Genomic DNA, 22,510 nt, shown 5'->3' on the forward strand with positions numbered 1-22,510 from the left:
CCACTTTATCTTCATCATCCTCACTGTGGGCTCAATCGCATGCTGCCAGGGTGTGGGTCAGTTTGAAAAGAGGTTAAATGTGTGTGAGGTAGATGCCAAGAAGTGCTGCTGAGCGCTATGTGAGAATCTGAGCAAAGAGAAAAAGTGCTGTGTGTATGAAGAGTGTGTCCCTTGGTCTATATGTAGGGTGGCTAAGTGAAGTGGTGGTAGCTGATAAGAGGTGCAGCACTTTTCCTTGCCACTTACTGACAACATTCATGACCAATTTTAGGCCATGGAAAGTGCACATGTGCGTGGGTGTGTATTTACATCTGTGTGTAGCATGGTTTGTGACTGTTGAGTGTGTAAAGTAATCTAAGAAACCCGAATAAGCTCACTTCTGTTTTTAAATCACAGGAAAAGTGGAAAACATTTGTGTAAAATGTGAGGCTCCTAAATTAAGTTTTGGGTTTGTCCTGTATGACAGAAAGCCAAGAGTATTTATATATTAGAAGCAATGATTAGTTATTTCCGTAGGTAGTTAACCTTGAACTGATGATGAAGAACTAGCCAGCAAAACTATGTAGTTTAATCTTTGAAGCGAGAATGAAAGCTTTTACTCCTCTTCTTTCACACAGGGCTGCACAATTAATTGAAACATCACCTAAAAACACAATATCTACATAACAGGAGCTGCATTTTTTTATGGTAAAAGTTAAACTGTAACATTATAAATGAAGCATTGTGGTGCCGCAGAGAGGACCTGGCCTACAAAGCATTTATTCCAGATGTAAGAGAATTCACATAATGATCATGATTTTTTTTTTTTAATTCACTAAAATTGCTTCACTAAAATTGCGACTCATATCAATCGCAGTAACTCTCAAAATAATTACAATATAATTTATTTGCATTTTGTGCGGCCCTACTTTCACAGCACCAGGGTGTCTACAAGTATCAGTTAAATTTAATGCTTTTTAAGACCTGTTAACGACACCTTTTAACAAAATTTCAGACAGAATTTTGGACAAATCATGTTTTACTTATTTAAGCATCAAATTTATGACTATTTAATGATTTTTAATGCCTTATTGTAACATTGAATTCAAGCTATTTTAAGACTTTTTAAGGATCTGTAGACACCCTGCTCATATACAGACCTCTAGTTTAATGCTGATGTTCCCCTTCCTCAGCCCAACAGCATCTAACTTAGCAATGAAGTGTCTCACCAGCTTGAGAATAGGGCTGCAACAAACGATTATTTCTTCAATTAGTCAACTAATCATTTTATCAAAAAATGGGTTAAAATGTTGAAAAATGTCGGTCTGTCTCTCCCAAGCCCCAAAATTATGTCATCTAATGTCTTGTTTCGTACTCACGCCAAAGGCTTTTAGTTCACCGTCTTGGAAGAGTGCGCAAAGCTGCCAATATTTGAACGACTACTAAAATAGTCATTGTTCATTTAATAGTGGATTAGTTACCGATTAGTCAACTAATCATTGCAGCCCTACTTGAGAATACCACAAATCCAATACACAGTTCATCTGACAACAAATACAATGTTTTCAAATACACGAATTTGAAAACAAAGCAAAACCACCTTTGTCTCCCTGAAAAGATGTGTTTTTGGTGTAGGAGTTTGTTTGGATACAGTTTACCTGGTCTGGTTCACTACCAATTGCAGTAAAAGAATGGGGAAGGCAACACAGTCAAAAAACAAAACAAAAAAAAAAGAATAGGAACCAAAAGGATGAACACCAACTGATGTGTTCACAACACCTTGTACATCACATCACCACATGGACCAATATCAACTGTAACACCACATAACCACAACACCATCACAATTCCAATGTCAAGGAGGATTGGGGGGTGGGGCGTTTGATTTAAAGAGAGAGAAACGAAAAGAGAGGAAGGCTGAAAGAGTAAGGATTAAGAAAAATAAATGTATGGAAAGAAACTGTGGTAATGAATTGTAGTGTAGAGGTGACACAATGTTCACAAGACAGAGAAAGAGGAGTCGGGAACACAGGATGAGAGAGGTGAAAGAAAGGTGAAAAAAGACCTTGGGAGGAAGCGGCAGGCTTAGCGGTTGCTTTGCGTGCTCGCTTAAGGACACCATCATCATCATCATCATCCCCATGTAAGCAGCTGAGGGCATTCAACTGGTTTACTATCTCTGTAAACGACAGGGCCATACAGGAAGGGAGGAAGGAAGAATAGCAGTGAACAAGGCAAAATAACATCCCATCGAATTATCCACACAAACACACACTCAAACACACAACTTTCTTTTAATAACACAAATATATTTAAATATAAAGAGCTGAAAAGAGCTCATACATTTCAGAGTATGATTTGCAATGGTATTGCTGTTGTTAAACTAACTAGCTAAATATGTTGGAAAGAAGTTTTTGATGGACAGTATATCACCAAATATATACTCACCACTAATATATTTGTACAGGGACATGTAGGTAAATGCTGTACTTCAAACTGCAAGCTTTGGTTAACTGTAATAGTGATGCCAGAGCAGCTAAACTGCTGCATTGAAAAGCTATGCTAACTTGATAGAACGTACACACCATACAAACAGAATGAGAGTAGAATGGACATTCCCATTTTAATTAACATTGCAGGATGGTCAGAGTGGTGGCCATTTTTAGGTGCAGCCGTTTTAGCAGGCTAACTTCTGTATAAAGTACCGTATAAAAGAAATGACTTGCAGCAGGTCCAATAGTAGTAGTAGTAGTATCTGTTACTTTTGAAATATCACTGTATCTGTTATTCTCCTATTTGTTTTGTTGCCATTAATGCCATATTTATTGAAACATGATGTACTGTAGCTGCGTCCAGACGACTACTCTGAGTCGCTGCTCAGTGGACAGCTGATAGGATGAGAGACCGCAGGGATTAATAGCCTTTAGATCAACATATTTTTACACCTAACTCAGTGAATTCAGGATTTTTTTCTTTTTAAGATATTTTTTGGGCATTTTTTGCCTTTAATGGACAGGACAGTTAAGTGTGAAAGGGGGAGGGGGTTGTATTTTTCTATTCAATAAGGAAAACAGGTGTAAGAACAAGCCAAACGGTGTTCTCAAACTACTGAGTGTAACACACGTTATGGCCCTACTGACACAAAAAAAAAAATTAAAAAAAATCACCATTTCTTTTGTGCCAGTCAAATGACCACAGCAACAGTTCAATGTCTGCCCTACTGTCATTCTATTTCTATCTTACACACTAACAGGTAAAGGCTGAAAAGTATCTTTCAGTCAGGACACATCTAACACACACACACACACACACACACACACACACACAAAATATATATTTGTGAAGATGCACAATGCATCTTTTTTTTAGGTTTAATATATTCTCTTTTCATTATTTTCATACTTAAGTAAAAGATAAAAAGAGAACATTATGTTTTGCAGGGTATGCGTTGGTTAGCCTAGTGTTAGTATTGCTGGCTTTTTGGGTAGGTAGCAGATAGTGGGGAGGTTTGGCAGCGTGGCCAGGCCTTTGATTCAGAGAGGCACGCTAGTGAAGCATCGCTGTAGGCGCTCAATGCATATACATATAAATGAGACAAAGAGCAAGGAAGGGAAAAGAAAGGACAGAAAGCATGAAGCTTAACATGAAGAAAAGTTGGATTAAGCAAAGCAGAAAGCACCAGGGCCCAAACATAAGACCACAGAATGAATCTTCAGAATGTATGTAGCCACCATCAGTCGACGTCTAGTCCAACAACACAGGGAGAAAGCAATGAACAAGGAATAATTGGAGTAGGGGGAAAGTAAGCAATAGAAGATAACCCTGAAGCTGACAAAACACAGTAAATGAAACTCATGTAAGCATGCACAATTACGGGAGCAGAAACTTTAAACAACAAAAGAAATCCATAAAGAAGCAAAGTTGATGCCCCACTGAAGCCTCCTGGTTATTCTGGTCTGGGTGATTATTCAGGAGGGTTTGAGATTGCATCCGCCAAGTAGTCAGTTTGGAAGATGGAAAAGCATTTTACTGGTCAAGTTGATTTGCTAGCTGCCAAATCATCTGCTATAGCAGACATACTTACCATTGAATGACAGTGCAGTGCTCATGTCTAATGGCTGATTCCAGCAAAGCAGTCATCTGGGTGACTCTGATTAACTTCAGCTGTTATACAGTATATCACCTCATACAAAACTACATGTGTTACCTTACAAAGAAATAAAAAGTGCTTTGTGTCAAGTCACCTGTGATCTTTGCAGCCTTCTCTTCCTGGTTAACCCTGTTCTCCTCATCCTCTTCATTCTCCTCCTCAAAGTCGTCCAGGTTGCCAATGTCAGCCTGCTTCATGCTCATCAGGCTGGCCAGGCTTTGCATGTCCTCATCACTGAACCGTAAAAAACACCCAACACAGACAGAAACTCATGTTCAGAGGTAGAAACAGCGCTCAAAAGAGATACATATGATACAGTTATAATGTTTTAAGATCAAGAGTTTTGTAGTGATACACATTAAATATAGTGAAACCTACCAGAGATAATAAAAAAGAGGCAGGAAACACAATGCATAAATGGAAGCATGAACAAATGGAAATGCATCAGCATCAATGCGCTGGTTGGAAGACGAAGGAGCACACAAAATTCAACCCACCGCTCTCACCAACACAGCTGCCAACAGCTGGATCGTAGACTGGGATCGAATTCCGGTTTTGCTAGTCTGGTCCCGAGTACAAGCTTAAATAGGTTTGATTTTATGCAAACTGACCGAAGTGGCATTTGTTAGAATGACATGTTCCGGAAAATTAAAAAGTATCATGCATCAGCAACACGTGCCGACGGCGTCATGGCACTAAATCCAAGTTGAACTGCATGAGCAATAACATAATATCATGTTAGCACAATTTAACAACAGCACAAAAATATGAGAGAGATCAAATTTTAGTAGAGATAGGAGGGGGGAAGATGTGCAGAGCCATGTTGTGTTTGTTTGTGTTTCAGTGTTTTTTGGGGTGATGTGACAATACATGACAGTTGGTCTCAAAGAAAACTAAAACTATGGCAATATTTAGGATCTGAAGCTGACGAAAGAGGCGAGCCTCTCATGGGCGCTCACAGTGTCTAGTTCTGCTATGATAGCTGTTCCTTTAACACAGACATAGTTTGGGCTTTGTTACTACATCCACTGCCGGCTTAACGGCGGAACAACAATGCCTTTCCTTTGTGTTGTACTTTTTATACAAAACAGCGAGGTGGAATAATGATGCACTCTCATTACATTCAAGGCGGGAGTTGCTGCTGAATCAAGTGCAACACCGAGTGGTAAAGTCTGGTATACTGGTGCAGTGTTTAGCAAAATATAAAATTTTCACGCCAGCCTAACACTACTTGATTATACATAAGGATTTTCATGGCCTTCCAGCCTTATCTTTTTGTCTTCACCTTTACTTCAGACATCAGTCTCTACACCTTCCTGTCACAGTCCCCTGATACTTTAACTTCACTTGTCACAAATTAGGATTTTGTCTCTCCTCCCTACTCAGCCTCCCATCTCTCACTCTTTCCCATCCATCCTTTGTCTCTCATTTTCCCCCGCCACCACTTTATTCACAGTGGTATCAACTTCTACAGTATTCCTTGTATTTCATGTAGACTTGTGTACTCCCCCTCAGTCCCTCAAAACCACCGCTCCATCATAATCAATGTATTCTCCCCTCTGTTCTTTGTGTTTGGTGTTTCCCAGGCCCAGAGGCTCATTTGAACTGGTGTGATTGAGTTTGTTTGTGTGTGGTCGACATCATTCCCCGAAGGGTTAACAAGGGTTACGCGCCATCGACCCGCCGTCCGCGCCACAACAAAGGCCTTGTTGCTCTGCTCTTGCTCAGTATGGGCTTGTGTGCGTGCGGCTGTCTTTAAATGAAAGTTGCTGCTATCACATTAGAATGAACAACAAACGGCAAACACCGCGATTGAGAGTGTGTGTCCTCAAATGAAAGTTGGTGGTATCAAAGATGAATATGTGAGAATGAATGAGAAGCTGCAAACACTGAGTGTGTGTCTGTAAATTAAACTTTGTGCAATCAAAGAATCTAAGACTCAGTGAGAAATGTATGTACATTTTTGTGTACATATATTATGTGTGTGTATATTCTTATACATCTTTATAATAAGGGTACACATTCAGTAGAACAACTCACATACCCAGACAGATTATCTTAATGTGATTCCTTACAGAGCTGAGCACATCACGTCCAGTATATTCCTTAAAGACTCGCAATAAAAACTTCAATAATAGCAGGAACAAAAAGGTCATCCAGAGGAGTTTGTACCTCAGAAAAAGCCTACGAAAATTAACCATTGTGAGTAGTACTGCCCCTTGAAAGTTGGAGATTTGAAACATCAGTCTGAAACCCCTCAGTCAACTGAGATAGCTTCAAGTCGTTTTTGTTTTTGCTCGTCAGTGTCAGTGCTTTGCAGTGTACTTCTCGGGATGTTTTGGTCCCCAGATTTTGTTGTGGAGTGGGCGCTCTTGACTGTCTCAATACCGTGGACATGACACAGCGGCACAGAGGAGGAGAAACTTTTCACCGTAAGGTTTTGGGATAACATTATCTTCACTCTTCTGCTTGAAGGGCAGTGAGTTTACAGCGCACAGCAACTTAATATGACACAGTTTGGCTTTTGTTTGATATCTAGCGTCAGCAAAAAAAAATGTTATTGCACATTTCTGATCTGTCGATAGTGCAGTTAGCTTGTTTATTATATCACATGAATGCTGGTGTCACTGAACATCCTACTGAGCTCCGGTTAAACTTTAAAACTTTATATGGGAAAAAAATGTGTCGGATATTAAACAACCGGATCTGATTTGACTGACATTATTCTGAGTTTGGCACAGCCCTACTTATGAGCTTCAAACTCACAGGACGACGTTACACAAGGAGACCAAGACTTACGTGGCCTTTCCCTCACGGAGGAAGATGCAGGAGAGGGAGAACTGCAGTGTGGCTGACACCACCTTCTTTGACAGGGGCTTGAACTTGAGTTTGACATCTGTCTGTGTCGGCATCGGACTGGCGTACTGTTTCATGTTTATACTGCTGGTGGCCAAGGCCTTCCTCCGCCCGGATGGAGACTCCTGGAGAGGGGGAGAAAGATGAAGCACATTTAGGTGAATAAAGTCCAATATTACTGAATTTACAGTGCATAGCATTGGCACGACAGGGATCAATTGGAAAGCAAAGAAAAAAACGAATGTTCATAGTTTAACATCCTTCTTGGTAATCACGAACAAGCTACAAATCTGTGCCCTCCTGCATCCTCATTGTGAATTCAGTTGTGAAATCCTCCCTGATATTTCCTATCAAAGGTCCATGCTGAAGCCATTTTTGCTGCACTTCTTTTCAGAGATGTGCTCTGGGCCAGGGGCTAGCAGTCAAATTGGAATTTGGGAATATGCCACAGACCAGGTGATAAGAGTTATAGAATCAGTGACAGTGTGTGTGTGTGTGTGTGTGTGTGTGTGTGTGTGTGTGTGTGTGTGTGTGTGTGTGTGTACGCATGCAAGCCGCTCACCAGAGGACAGTGTGTGCAAAATAAGAACTGCCGGAAAGCCTTGTCACTGACTGCTAGATATGGAAACTAAACAGTTGGGGATGTTCCAGCCTTTTGTCTGCCCCCCCTCCCACCACCATGCTGTCAGTGAATAGCAGACTGGTTCACCTCCTCGCTGTGTTGATACCACTCTCATACCATGTCCCCTCTTTTCTGTTGTGCCTCCTCTGTTGTCACAGATTCTGTTTTTGTGATGGGGGAACTGCCACATTTCCCTGGTTAACTGATATGTGTTCATTTGCATGACGACAGACTGAATCCAACGTAAGGATCAGACACTGGTGCACACATGTCCCTTCACAGGCCATGTGGAATGAGAGCAGCAGGCAGTGCTCTCCCTGCTCTGTCTCTTTTTCACTGCATGGATGTCTAAAAACAGCATATGTAACTGTAGTGTACACACACCTACACACAGACACACACATACTGGTGTTATTATACCACAGAAAAATACCTTCTTGTCTGAGCTGTGAACAGAGCCCCGAGGATTCATCCTCTTGTGCGCACAATGCCGAACAAAGCGGAGCAGCTAGCTCTCTTTCACACAACACCAGTTTGAGAGCACATATACATATACACATACACTCCGGCGTGTACGGTAGATAAAGTGATACAAGCTCTTTACATTGCCTGTTTCCTGATGTCTTCACACACAAAAACACACACACACTGCAGAGGTTTTGGATCTGTGGGGAAAACTCAATCTCAGCCTTATCGCGAAGGACCGCAGGGTATTCATTCTCTCTCTCTCACTCTCTCACACACAAACACACACACACACACACACACACACACACACACACACACACACACACACGGTATCAGTACAGAGTGGTAAAGCTATTGGTAATATAGTGAGAAACTATGTAAGCTGCAAATAGGGTCTAGAAATCTGTGGGCCAGTCAACACGTACTAACCCTGCATGTAAATGTGTACTGTGACTTCAGCTCTTACTATTCATTGTCATTAAAAATAGGGCAGTGTGTTGGCAAAAATTTGGCGATATGATACGCATCACAATCCAGGGCTTATGATTCAATTTGCTGCGATAGAGTGCGGTACTATAAGCAAGGTGATATTCTGTTATTTTTTAAAAATTTGTCACACCACCAATCAAAACAGTGGAATCTGAATTTGTGTTTATCACAGTCCCTGTAACATCCAACATCGTAACACTACTTTTTGGGCAATCTCAGCAAAGGAATTAACCTTTGCCTGTATCAATAAAAAATAGAGTGCTTGCAGGACTCTTTAGGTAAACAAATTAAGAAAATAAAAAAATTGTAAGCAATTAAAATTTGATAGTGTTTTTGAGAATCAATACAGATCACAAAACAAAATATTGCAATACTCAAGCGTGCAAATATTTTCCAACACCCCTAATTAAAACATTACTGCTGGGTGTGCAGACTATGAATAAATTAAACATACTGTGGTTGAAAATAGTCAAGAGGTGGACATAATGAACTGTGCACATAGCCATTCAGTTCCTCAAAGCTACAGCTGGTAACTTTTATGAAAATAACTTTTAAACATATTTGCCGAAAAACTATCTTGTTCCTCTTCCTCCTCGTAGTGCCTCTAATAGCATTTGTTAAAATCCACCACAGCTGAAGGAAAACCAATCAGAGCCAAGGAGTCTGTAACCCAGTTGTCCGTCATGTCAATCACTGCAAACTGCCAAAATAGGCAGAGTCTCTTCAACTACATTGCCTATTTTTCACCTCTAATGTTTTCAGAAATATGTTTTAGTGTACTGTTTAACTGTAAAATTAAAAAGTTTGTAACCCAGCTGGTGGACGGTGCTTCATTTTTGCTCAACTGTTTTCAACATGGCAGCCAGGTGACGAACTCTCCGGCTCTGATTGGTTGTTTTGGTCACAGGAAAATGCCACTGGGAGCACTACTAGGAGGAACATGATTTGTTATTACAGATTACCTGTCTTATGCACTTCTGTCAGGATATATAGGCAGCTCCAACAAATACGACAAAAAGTTATTTCTATAAAAGTTACCAACTACAGCTTTAAATCATTGAGACCAAGACACTGATCACTTAGTTGATTAATATCTGGTTTAATCAGAAAGGTATGTCTCACTGCCAAACAAATAGCCCATATCTGACATGACCCCACATTCTCTCGTGTAACTTCATGGTTAGGTTCTCCTGCCAATGTGCTCACTTTTGCTCACAGTGTGAAAGCCTTTTTTAAGTGCATTTGTACAAGACATATAAAACCTAAAATTGACTTGGAAAAGATGAGGAGAATCTGTTTCTATCCTGCTGTTCCATCCTTCCATCTCCCACCCTGCATCTCCTCTATCCTTCCATCTCTCTCCATCTTTCTCACCTCGCGTCTTGCACAAACCAATAATTAAATAAAAAACTACAGAGAAAACTAACCGACTGACTGGCGAGGCCACTTGACATTTCGTGCTGACATTTGAGCCTTGTCGCTTTGGCTTGGGAACATAATGACGTATCATCGCCCCACCACCAACCCCAGCTTGTCCAAAGAGCAGCCCATCAGGAGAAGAGTAAGATGGGGGGGAGAACTCTCCACCTCCTATCTCTCTGCAGATTACACCCTGGCTATTATACTAAGCTAATAGCGCATGTAGATACGTTATGAATGAATTTGCTAAATGCACCAAACACTTAAGAAGAGGGGATTTAGCAAAAAGGAGGATGGGGAGGAGAAGGGGGAGAGGGATCTTGAAAATAGGAAATACTTAAGGATATGCAAATACCCCGGCGCAAGAATGGAATAACCGTTTCAACAGATTTGAGTAGGGACAGCAAACAATGGAAATCTGCTCCATTTCCCCGGATGCTGCTTGTCAATCAATGTGTGTGTGCGCATGTGAGTGTGTGTGTGTTTGAGAGAAAGTGAGGGGGGGGTAGCTGGGATTAGGGTGACTGGGAGGTTGTGACAATGTGTAAAATGAAAGGGAAGGACAATACAGAAGTTTAATTTATTACAGAGAGGATAGGACTATCAATATGCTCTCTCTTTCCCAGGGAATGACTAAATACCTGAGTGTGTGTTTGAGTGTGTGTGTGTGTGTGTGTGTGTGTGTGTGTTTGTGTGTATGGAGGGGGCACAGCGGGAGAGAGAGGAAGACAGAGAACGAAGGACAGAGAAAGAGAGACGATAGACAGAAGGAGGGAGGGGTGATGGCTGAATGCTGCCCCCTAGCTGCATCTTCATACAACTGCAGGGTATCATTTAAAACCAACAGTTAGCTCTGACTCACAGCTTTGTACCACACACACACAAACCAGGCCACATGTGACAAGACACATGAAAAGGACTAAAGATATAAGAGCAATCAAACCTGCCTACAGTCACTGTGCACTACCTTCTTTAATTTCATAAATGACTGTCATTCAAGAAGGGTGTGTTTGTGTTAGTGTACCAGTCCTGCCCCTCTCCCCTGGTGCCAGCTGGCCCTGGATCGATTCACAGATGCTCCCCTGGTGGGGGGGCAGGGGTCAGGGCAGGAGGGGTGCCCGGGGGTCCTGCTGAATCCCTCTGCCCCAAAATGCCAATGGGACGGGCCAGGGGAAGGAGGGGTTGGGATCCTTTTGTCACTGAGAGATGGATTAATTAGGCTGAGTGCTAAAAGAACCTGGCTGCTTTGTATAGACCTGGTCTCACACACACACACACCACCACCACCACCACCACACACACACACACACACACACACACACACACACCTATCAGCTAATGGTTTTTTAACACAGGTCACCAGTCGATGGTTTCTAATTTTAATGGTCGATGTTCCACATTGATCCATATACCACCACATTTACTAACAATTCAACATGATCTTTTCCTGGACTGACCAAGATCCCAAATTTCTGGTGTAACTGGAGAAACCAGAGAACTGCAAATGTACAAATGGTCATTTTAATTTTGACAACTTTCTGATTCTGTTGTGCTCCTGCTATTGTTGGCAATATGCATTGTACAACCGATTTGTCAATAACTGAAATGAATGTGATGATGTTAAGTACGTTGTTGAGGAAGACAGGAGATAAAAACATGGTTCTGGCATCACAACGATGATGATAAACGTCAAGCAGATGATTATCTGACTTAATCCTGCTGCCGCAAAACAAAACAATCCTAAACTGGATGAAAGGGACAACTTGAGGTCAGTTACACTTACACTACATGAAAAGGACAGTTCACCCCAAAATGATAAATACCTCTTACCTATAGTGTTATTAATCAGTCTAGATTGATTTGATGGGAGTTGCAGAGTGTTGAAGATATCAGCCGTAGAGATGTCTGCCTTCTCTCCTCTATAATGGAACTAGATGGCTCTTGGCTTATGGTGCTCAAAGCGCCAAAAAATACATTTGACAACCTCAACAGCAGTGTCTCTTTCCAGAAATCATGACGTCCTCCTCAGCTGATCTGTAAGGTTAGCTAGCTCAGTGGTGCTCGGTGAGCTAGCAGTAGATGCACGCTTCCTTCTGCACACTGATACAGTTGGTGGGTGTAGTTCAGTATAAAGAAAATAATTCCTACATGAAACTGCTCACAACAGGGTCTGCAGATTATCTTTAGAAACCGGGTCATAATTTCTGGAAAGAGACATCTGGGGTTTCTGTTTTGGCATTTTTGAGCACCAGAAGCAGAGTGCAATTTCTACTCTGATATCGCCAACACTCGGTGACTCACACCTAACAATCTTGACTGATAAATAGCACTACAGATCTGAGGAAAATATGTATTTTTTTAATTGAGTGCAAGTGTCTTTTTACAACTGCACATCTGGAAAAATTGCTTATTATATACAACAATAATTTTTCTTTCCTTATATCCGTTCTTCGTCTCTCATTTTAAAATGTGTTTATTGTGAAGTTATGTGAAGCAAAACCTCACCCTCAAGGCTGATAATATGCACATAGGGGGTTCAAATACTCCACTCCACACAAAAGTGTACACAGGCCTTTGTAATTTGTATTCACACGGATCAGAAAAAATAAAAGCCAAACTCAATTTACCCTATAGAATAACCCTGAGGTAGCACCGATTAGCCCTCCGCCCCGACACCCAAAATCAGCTGGCTCTGGTTGAATTCAGCAGTCAGCAGATTGGAGGTGGGGGGGCGCAGTGCTATTCCTCTCGCCTCAAGGTCACAGTTATTGGAAATGGAGACATCCAATGTGCTCACATCTCTCTTTGAATCCGCACACAATGGAGTGATTCCTCTGTGTCAATTTGGCCTCCCCTGATAACTGATAAGGCAGGCCTTTTTACATACCACCTATGAATACCGCACTATATGTGTTATAGACAGACACACACACACACACACACACACACACACACACACACACACACACACATACACACTCAGATTAAGACCAATTTATTCATCTGCTACTATTATATGTGAGGATTTATTTTTTTCCCCAAGCAGTGTGTATTTTTAAAGGCAACAATGAACATAAAAGGCATGCAATACTATCACTGCGGTTATGTGAATTACAATAACAATGGTTTTAATAATGGAATGAACTGTGCAAATGGCTTTTATGTGTATTGTCACATAGAGACACAGACACACACACAGACACACACAGTCTCTCTCACACACAAGTAGAAAAAAAGGATTTCTCTTCACTAGAACCACCTCGTGGATCAGATTTAACTTAAAACCCCCAAAATGGGAACATCTTTCACTGACCACCACCTCGTCCCCGGGGAGCGTAAACAACAAAAAAATGACAAGGTTGACAAACAGTCGAGGGAAAGTGAGAGAAGGAAGTGAGAGAAGAGAGAAGATTAGTCACAACAAGAGCAGGATTAGGCTTGTTTTAAAGGAAAGGACGGCAGATTACAGCACAGTGTGTGCTGTAGTTTTGGCTGAATATGGTTTAAAATGACACTGAGCTCCAGACATGGAGTCCTTTTTGTGTAAAGAAACTGGATACGGGACAGTCTGGTGTGCACCTACTGCCAGGTACAGAACGATCAGTACAAGCCTACTCTCACGACACAAGAGAAGGTGATAGTAGTAAACAGAGTCACAAGCAATTACTGTGCACCAACAATTGAAAACAAAAACCCAACTGCGAGAAGACTCCAAATGAAAGAAGAAAATACATTCTACCAGTATGGCAGCTAAAAGTGCAACACACACTGCCGCCGGCACGGCGCTGTGGCCATCAAGTGCCACCCCCAACACACACCGGCAGTGGCGCACAGCGGCACCGTCGACATGTATTTCCCACCCCAGCCTGCTAGGTGGCTGTACCTACACTAGTTGCCCACGGTTGCCAACTGCTAGTAACGGAAGAAGAAGAGGAAAAACTTTGAGGCAACAACAACTTGGATTTCACGGGTGAGTTTCTTATCAAAGTCCTCTTATTAAAAATTTGAAACAACCGGAGTTGATACTACGGCAGCCGAGACGTACATAAAAGCCTTTTCTTGCAGCGCTGGCCGCGCTGGAAATAGAGCAGTGGGCTGAAGCAGAGCGGCACAGTGCATCAGCCGGCGCCAGTGTGGGTTGGTTCATAGAATATAATGGAGGTGGGCATTTTGACGCACGGCGTATGGCGGCGGTGTGTGTTGCACTAAAGAGTAGCCTCACGGCAGCTGAGCCTGACCTTTGACCTAATTGTGGAGAGGGCCAGTTAGAAACATTTTGAAAAGTTTTTCTTTGATCAAAGCAGATGTACACAAATTTATAAGTTATTAACTCTTCCTTGACAGGTGATATCCCTTGCTTCTGGAGCCATATTCTGTGTTTGGCAGGCAACATGCTCCGTTATTACACATATTGATAATAAGTGTTTGTGTCTCAAAGAGAGAAAAGAAAGGGAAGAAGTTAGGGAAAAACAAAGCAAAGGGAGAGACAGAGAGTGGAGAGAGGAATGCCTTTAATGCAGGGTTGCCTCTGATGGCAGCAGATGAAAGGAGGAGAGTCACAAACCAACCAGCCCTTAAAAGGTCTAATCCTAACTGGGAGAGAAGAGTGCTTTATTGGGGACTACACTTGCTAGCTTGCAAGCCAAACCCACACAGGAATACAGTGAAGAACAGCAACATTCCAGAGGTTCAATAACATTAATAAGACCTTAAAGCTATCATCTCTACACCAAAGAGCCAAAAGGCTGAATGACAGTCATACAAACTAGCTTCCTTCACACTCCCCTCAGCCTCCCAACAACGTCACACACGACTTAAATGTATGCTAATGTCATCACTATGTGCTCTGTTTGAGCATATAGATGTACCTAATACACATTTACATCAAACCCATTAAACAATGTACAAAATACTAGTGTTGACTGGGACAGGGATGGCAGGAAGATTTTTAAGGGAACACATTTAATTAATACACTAACAGGAGAGTGTTAAAAGCCATTTTGCAGCATGGACATTGATATAAAAACCTCTCATGAGAACAATAACCTGTGTAAACACTGGGACTGCATCTAAAACTTGTGCTATCACTTAATTTGTTGGTTTATTCATTCATTTTCCATAACCACTTATCCTGTTGGGATAAGTTGGGGCGGGGCCTATCCCACCTGACATTGGGCGAGAGGTGGGGTACACCCTGGACAGGTCACCAGACTATCACAGGGCTGACACGTAGAGAAAGACAACCATTCACACTCACATTCACACCTACGGACAATTTAAAGTCACCATAACCTGCATGTCTTTGGAGTGTGGGAGGAAGCCGGACTACCGAGAGAAAACCCACTCTGACACAGGGAGAAGATGCAAGCTCGGCACGCAAAGGCTCCCACACCATGGTTTCGAACCAGGAACCCCCTTGCTGTGAGGTGACAATGCTCACCACTGCACCTCTGTGCCGCCTTTGTTGGTTTACTTTTGGATTAATCGTTCAGTTAATGAAATGTCTGATATAAGAAAAAGATGACATTGCAATTTTCAGGAGCCCAAGGTGATGTCTTATTTTGTTCGATTAAGAGTCCAAAGATATTGAATCAACATTTAGGGCCAATATAAAACAAGAAAAGCAGCAAATCTTCAATGTTAAAAAGCTGAAACCACCAGATGCCTGTCATTTATCAAACAAAGATGCCAAACAAATAATTGATCATCACAATTGTTGATGGACTCATCGTTGAACTGAAATTCACCATTGCCATCCAGTTTTTCTAATTAGTCTGAGTCACAATTCATAACCAGTAAAAATGCTTAGATGGACACCAAGCCAGTATCTCATATCCTCTCTTTCTACCTTCATTTCTCTCCCTCCCACCCTGCCTCCCCCTCTCCCTCTCTCTCTCTCTTTCGCCTTATCAGTGTGTCCAGGGTGCCCTCCTCTCTTCGACTCTCCGGGTCTTTCTTTTGGGTGGCCCTCAGTGCCCCCCACACACACTCAGACCCAGAGCATGCACTTCAGACAGGGGGCTAATGGGAAAATAAATTACCAGCAGGCAAAAGCCCTAGCTCTGCACTTCTGCTGGAGAGAGAGAAAGGGACACGGGGGGTTTGGAAAGAAGGGGGGGGGGGGGGGTGGTCAAGAAATGGAAAGAGAGAAGGGTAGAGAAAACGAAAATGAAAGACAGAGAGGTGGATGGCAAGGAGACTGACAGAAAGAAAAGTAGAGAGAGGGGGGAGAATGGAGAAAATGAGGCAGAGGGGGTGATGGAGAAAGAAAGACACAGCCAAGAGGGGGAGGGAGGAAGAGAGAAAGATAGGTCGACAGGATTATAGCAGGAGTTCATCCCTGGTCTATGAAGTGCCTGCTCATCACTTTTCCCACCATTTCACCATCTCTGGCCATCACAGAGGCCTAAAATGGCCAATAACATCACCACACACACACATTGAGCCAATACCTGCAGCTACTGTATCTAGGATTGATTACTCCCCCTGCATGAAGCAGCAGTTCGGATATCAGGACGGCAGATTCACCACGGCAGCGGACATTGGTGGAGGTGTGTGTGTGTGTGTGTCCAGCAAAATCTGTGTCCATGCCTGTTCATGTAGAAAGTTGGACAGATTTGAGTGCATGGAAGATGACTGAGTGGCTGTGTGTGTGTTACAGAATGAATGATGATGATGGTCGACCACGCAAGTTCTTGTAAACTTTAACCTTATTTTATAGGACACACTCCGACACAAAAACTTCACTTCTGCAGAACTGATACAATGCCGACAAAATCTGGTTCAATTTGTCACTATGAGAGCAAGAATATAACCTCCGGCAGGCACCAACTAATGACAATATGGGCTTTTATTAATAGAGCAGTTATGAAAAGTGTTAGAAAGCGCTTAGCATGCTGACTAGCAGTGCAAAGCATTCATGTCGTGATCATTTACACTCACTTTTCCCACTAAATTCTTATTTAAGCATTAGCTTTTAGGCTCTGTCTGCACATATACAGATGTTTTTGTCAATATACATTTTACTTTGGTCTCTCGTCCACATGCAAATAGTTGGTCACTAAAATGCAGATTATTTCAAATGTCTTTTAAGGTGCGTTTGGGAAATGATTACATGAATTCCTCAATTTGCACATGCACACTGTTGCTTTGTGTAACGAGCATATGCTACAAACAACAACAGCAGCAACGGCAGACTACTGGTTTGCTAACGTTTTCTGCTTGGTTTTAAAACAACTTTACACTTAACCTTCGTATTGCTTTACCACTTCACAGACTAACAAAGCCATTTGCTGTGCTCAATGTTTTTGCTCCAGCTCAGCGTCTGCAGTGTAAAATATGCAAGAGGTGGAAGAGTGGGATTGCTGTCGAAAAGGAATGGAAGGAAAACTTTTGCAAATCCAGATGATCACTCCTATGTTTTTGTGAGCTCCTTCATCCTTATATTGAAAGTGAATCAATGGCATTGAACTCTTTAGTAGGTGTTTGAAAAAGTTAATGTTAGCCTGTACACTTTACTGCCTTTGTGATGAGGGGAGACTGCTTCTAGACTGGTTCAGGGTCATTTTATGTCCTTGTATGGGAAGATATATTTTGTAAAATGAAGGTCATGTGGACACAAAAACAGAGGGGAAAGTTAATATGATGCATGTTTAAAATAATAATAGATTTCCTAACATCTCTAACAAAGTATTGTGATACTCCTCCCATTTTGTTGTAGCGTCACCACCAGATAACAGAGAAAAGGATGTTAAGAGGCTCAAGGGTTTTGTTGATAAAACGCCCAACAAGATCTCAGTATGGAACTTCTATATTTCAGAGATATCAACTGATGATTTCCAGGTGAAGACAACACAGAGACTTTTGGGAATCAGCATCTCCGCATCCACTCAATTCTCACATTTAAGATCTGTTTGTTTTAGCTGTTTTATGCAGGCTGCTGAGATCTGACAGAGCTATGATAGGGCCCTAATCCAGAGCAAAGCTGATTTGCTGGGGGTTTGAGATGGCCTGTGACAAGAAACAATTGCCCCAAGTGAGAGTCTGCCTCTCTCCCACCCTGCTCCATGACAAAGGTGTACTCTCCATGCTAAGTGACAAATCTGGGGAGACAAAGAGCATTAGCAGGGTGATGCTCTGCTTCAGTGCCTCTGATTGTGGCCAACTCAAAGAGAATCTAATATGGATTTTAAAAAGAGGAGAGGGAGAGATTAGAATGAAAGAGAAACAATGAACACCTTCTACCAAGGGGGAATTAGTGGAGGGATTGGATAAGGAGCTGGTGTGCCTTAGTCTGTGTGCATGTGTGTGTGCATATGTGCGCATGGGTGAGCGCTTGTTCTTTGAAATTCCTTTTCTGCGAAAGAACAATAGGGTTCCCAGATTCTGTTTATGTGCATCTACATGTGAGACACACTCACAGAAACACAAACAGCTTTTTATCATATCTAAACGTGTACATTGAGGATGAGCTATTTGGTCTATGATCTTTTTTTATGACTTAGAAATCATGAAACAGGAGCATAAGCCTGAATTTACAGATTCATGGGGCACTCGTAACCAGGGTTAGAAATTGGCAGCCAAAAAAAACCCCAAAACATTGGTATTGTGCGGCTGGTAGTTCTTGGAAACCACCAGCCACAGTGGCAGGTCAACAAAAAGTTAATGTTCTAACCCTGCCTATAACTAACTTGAAGGGCACCTGGGGAGCACAGGCCTCCACCAAACCCACATGCCCTATTCTGCAATGTTCAGTCCCCTCAGGAGACTGACGATCTGTGTGACCTTGCAATTTTGTCCAATCACCGCAAATTTGACTATTTAAAAAGGGTAAAATCTAGCTGCAGGACTGTGAGCTGTGTGACACAGTGACTCAGTGAGCTTACTGTTAGCATCACACGGCTCATCTTACCTAACGATTATTAACGGGTTTAACGACAGAGTTGAGCTGTTCTAATGTCTGCATGAGATTGTTGGGACTGTTTAAGAGTTTGGCGTTGGGTGTTAGCTGCTGCTGCTGTGTTAGCTTGTGCTAACTGGGCAAAGAGAGCAGGAGGAGAGCGGCTCACAAAGACAGTCCTTCAGCACTGCTTCAAGCAGCAGTGATTTTCACTTGCCAACGTAATTTTATTTTTAAAAACGCCTATAAACATACCAGAATGTATTGCATTTTTTTGAAAAGCTGCCGTGAAATCAGGCTTTTCAGGCCTCTTCAATCCCAAAAAAGCCTGCAAAATCCTGGAGGGACAGAGTGTTAACAAAAGTGAAATTCTTCTTGTTCCTTGGCCCATGCAACAATCTACCACCAAGTTCCAAGAAAATCAGGCCAGTAGTTTTTCTGCAATCCTGCTGATGGACACACAAACACACCAACAAATAAACAAATCGAAAACATAACTTCTTTGCAGGAGGTAACGAGCATTAAGGGGGGCAAGGGTCACCATACTGTCTCAACAGGCCTTTTATCAACTGATAACACAGGAGTTGCTGAAGACATTCAAAACAGAGGAGCTCTAGTAATGTTCTTTATGATTTTACGTTAACTTAAGGGACATTTCTAAGCAAATTTTGACGAGAGACACACCCAATATGAGCCCCTCTCTCATGGTGGAAATGTGTCCTTCATCACACCTCCTCAACACCCATGGGTGTACACCTTTACTGCAAGACACCTCAAATTCCTGACCCCATTCCCTCTGGGTGCGGTACTCCAAGTACAGATTTATATCCCAAACAGAGATGGAGACATGTTTGGGGATCAGTCTAACTGTCAGTGGCTGGCTTAGCACTGGCATCAGAGCGCATCACAAGACCCTATTCATTGCCATTTAGCAGAACAGTCGCCTCAGTTTGCCAGTAACTGTGTGTGTGTTTGTGCGTGTGTGTGTTCACTCCCTAAAATGCTCTTACACAAAACACACACTCGCACGTACTCACTGTGAGCGGATCTTGACGAGATAATGTCAAATGAGTCACCCTACACACAAGTTTAACCTAAGTTCATCACAAACCTCTCCACATGTATTCTTTCGCCACCACCGCCCACACACACATTGCACATATCTACCGAGCCAACGACCCGCCCACGCAGGCCCAGCGGGTCAAGCTTGTGGATAAACAGGGGGATTTGCAGAGGGCAGTGTTTTGCGGGCCACACAGGCCTGTCTCCATCGCGAGCAGCCATCTTAAGTCGCACAGAGGAAAAATAAATAACTGAGAGATGGAGATAATAACTGTTACGCTGTCCAATCATGCCTCACGTCGCACCAGAACTGTCTGACCACCCATCAGTAAGCCATGACACCAAAACAAGGTGAGATGAGGACGAAGACAGATGAGGAAGAGTCTGATTAGAGCTGACCGAGGAGGGCAGGTGACAGGATGTGAAGCCATGAAGCGATAGAGGGCGACCTCAGAGATGACTGATAGCAGAGGGTGTGGCAGCCAACAACGCACACCTAAGAGCCTCTGCTGAGAGATCAGGACTGTAGCACTCAGAAATTATTTAAGAAATGGAAGACTTAGCAATGTGAACTGGAGAATGGCAACTTAATAGGAAAGAAGTTAATGACCTAATCTGTATTAATGCTCTGCAACTTAAGGGGCTGCACTAGATGTGTCAGGTTTTGCACACAAATCAATTCAAAGAACAGGAACAGTCAATGAGTGACATGATGCTTACAAATACAAGTCAACACACCTCGAACAAATTACATCTCAGTCTCCCTCCTTCCTCACCACTTTGTCTCCCTCTCCTCCTCCTCTGGTTTCTTCACTTCACTGTTGCTGGTTCGAGTCTCATTTTACACCAACCCCCCAAAAAAACCTGATACAGTAGACACCTCTGCTGAACCTTGCCAGCATGTGTGTTTGTAGGTGAATGTGTGTGTGTTCATGAGTGCTTAGGTGTGCGAGTCAGTGTGTCTTCTGGGTCAGCTTGGGGACAGGAGGCAGTAACAGGAGGAGGAGGTACAGCCTGTTTTCTAGACTGGCACAAGCCTGTACAACACAGAGGCGCCGGCAAACCCCTGCAGGGCCCCAAAATGTTTGGCCTGGGACAACAGCCATCAAACTGTAACAGAAATTAGATTTCTTCAATTTAATATTGTCCTAACATTTTTAAAAAAAAGTATATTTTAATGATTTTAAACTTCTACTGATACTTGTCAGACAGTATACTTCGGGAAAGAGAGAAGGACTGCCTATTATAAAGGCTCCCCGCTGAAATAGAAACACGGACGTTCAGAATACGTGGTATGTGGCATAAACCTACCATGATGCCTGAGATTTGCTGTTGTAAAATGTATTATTGTTATTAAACACCCAGTATCAGGTAGGAAGTTGGACTAAAAAATGCTGTGGCATACAGATAGTGACACAAACTTCATAAAAAACGGTGCTGAAATCTGTTTAATACGCCACTGTTTGCCTCTTGTTTTGAGATACATGCAAGTTGTGTCTGCTTCGACGTGGGCTGCAGGATATATCGTTTCAGCACCAACACTGCGATGTGCACATGCGCAATCACAGGATGCAGAATGTCAGGTTCGGCAAATTAACTAAAACACGTCCTGCTACAACTTTTGTGCTGCTTGATATAAAAGGAAAACTCACACGGTTATCATTTTCCAGGACTAATGCTACTGGCCGCTTTTAGACAGGTTACATGTGTATTGTGATGTAGTCTGGCAACCTTATCACGACATTTCCTGACCATTCTTCATCGCATCGAGTGGCCAAACTATAAGAGTTAGTTACCAGCTACAAGTCAGGGTAGAGCTAACTGAGTTAGCCTGAATAAACCAAAGGTCTCCCATCTACGGTTTGGAGCAGCATTGCTGGAATCGTACTATTAACACTAAGGTTAATCTACAAGAGAGGTCTGTCTGATGAACAACCAAAGCATGCCACACTTGTCAACTGCAACCTGAAAATAAGAGAAGCAGGATGGGAGTAACATAAGGGAGTTATGTTAGATCACTGACCAGCCTGGATTGATAGAAGAGCATTAAATGAGTAAAAAGGCGTCATGCTGAGTCAACCAGTGTATTTAACAACCTATTATCCTCCTCCTACCCCTCAGAAAAGTCCACAGAATAAAAATCCATTTTCAAAAACCAGGCCAATAATTCTAGAATGGTTTATTATTTAAAAATATCAGTCTTTCCCAATATCGTGAAGCCCTAGCTTTGACTGAGACTCACAAGTTCTTTCACTGGCAGATCTGGATGCACAGAGAGTGTATTGGCATTAGCTTGCAGTGCACTACAAACACAACAAATCTCGTTAGCAGTCGACTGTCAGCAGGTAGGTCTTGCCCCTCTTTTGGCCAACCAATCACAATATCTCACCTTGTTTAGGTTACAGTATCGCTCCCCCTTTTGTGCCTTATGTGTATATTTCACAAATGCATCATCATCCATTTAAGTTTTGCCAAAATACTGAACGCATGGTGTGATCCGCAGTTTGTCACATCAACATCTCCAGTCAAAACACACACGCTAACTTAGGCTGTTGGGTCAGTCGTG

At 42.4% G+C, this 22,510-nt stretch overlaps 1 protein-coding gene across 5 annotated transcripts in view; it reads right to left on the reverse strand.

The window, feature by feature from the left end:
- The window catches only part of ehbp1 (EH domain binding protein 1), a 164,787-nt gene that overhangs the window by 110,205 nt on the left and 32,072 nt on the right, over nucleotides 1–22,510 (reverse strand). For 3 of the 5 annotated variants that reach the window (XM_049600386.1, XM_049600389.1, XM_049600388.1), the window contains exons 6-8: nucleotides 6,929–7,110; nucleotides 4,224–4,363; nucleotides 2,045–2,158 (exon numbers count right to left, since the gene is read on the reverse strand). In XM_049600386.1, the coding sequence (XP_049456343.1) occupies nucleotides 2,045–2,158; nucleotides 4,224–4,363; nucleotides 6,929–7,110 (436 nt within the window). The remainder of the gene's footprint in view (nucleotides 1–2,044; nucleotides 2,159–4,223; nucleotides 4,364–6,928; nucleotides 7,111–22,510) is intronic. The other 2 variants (XM_049600390.1, XM_049600387.1) reach the window with 1 other exon arrangement.

This window comes from Epinephelus fuscoguttatus, linkage group LG16, assembly GCF_011397635.1.
Source record: "Epinephelus fuscoguttatus linkage group LG16, E.fuscoguttatus.final_Chr_v1".
In the NCBI taxonomy this organism is placed as follows: domain Eukaryota; kingdom Metazoa; phylum Chordata; class Actinopteri; order Perciformes; family Serranidae; genus Epinephelus; species Epinephelus fuscoguttatus.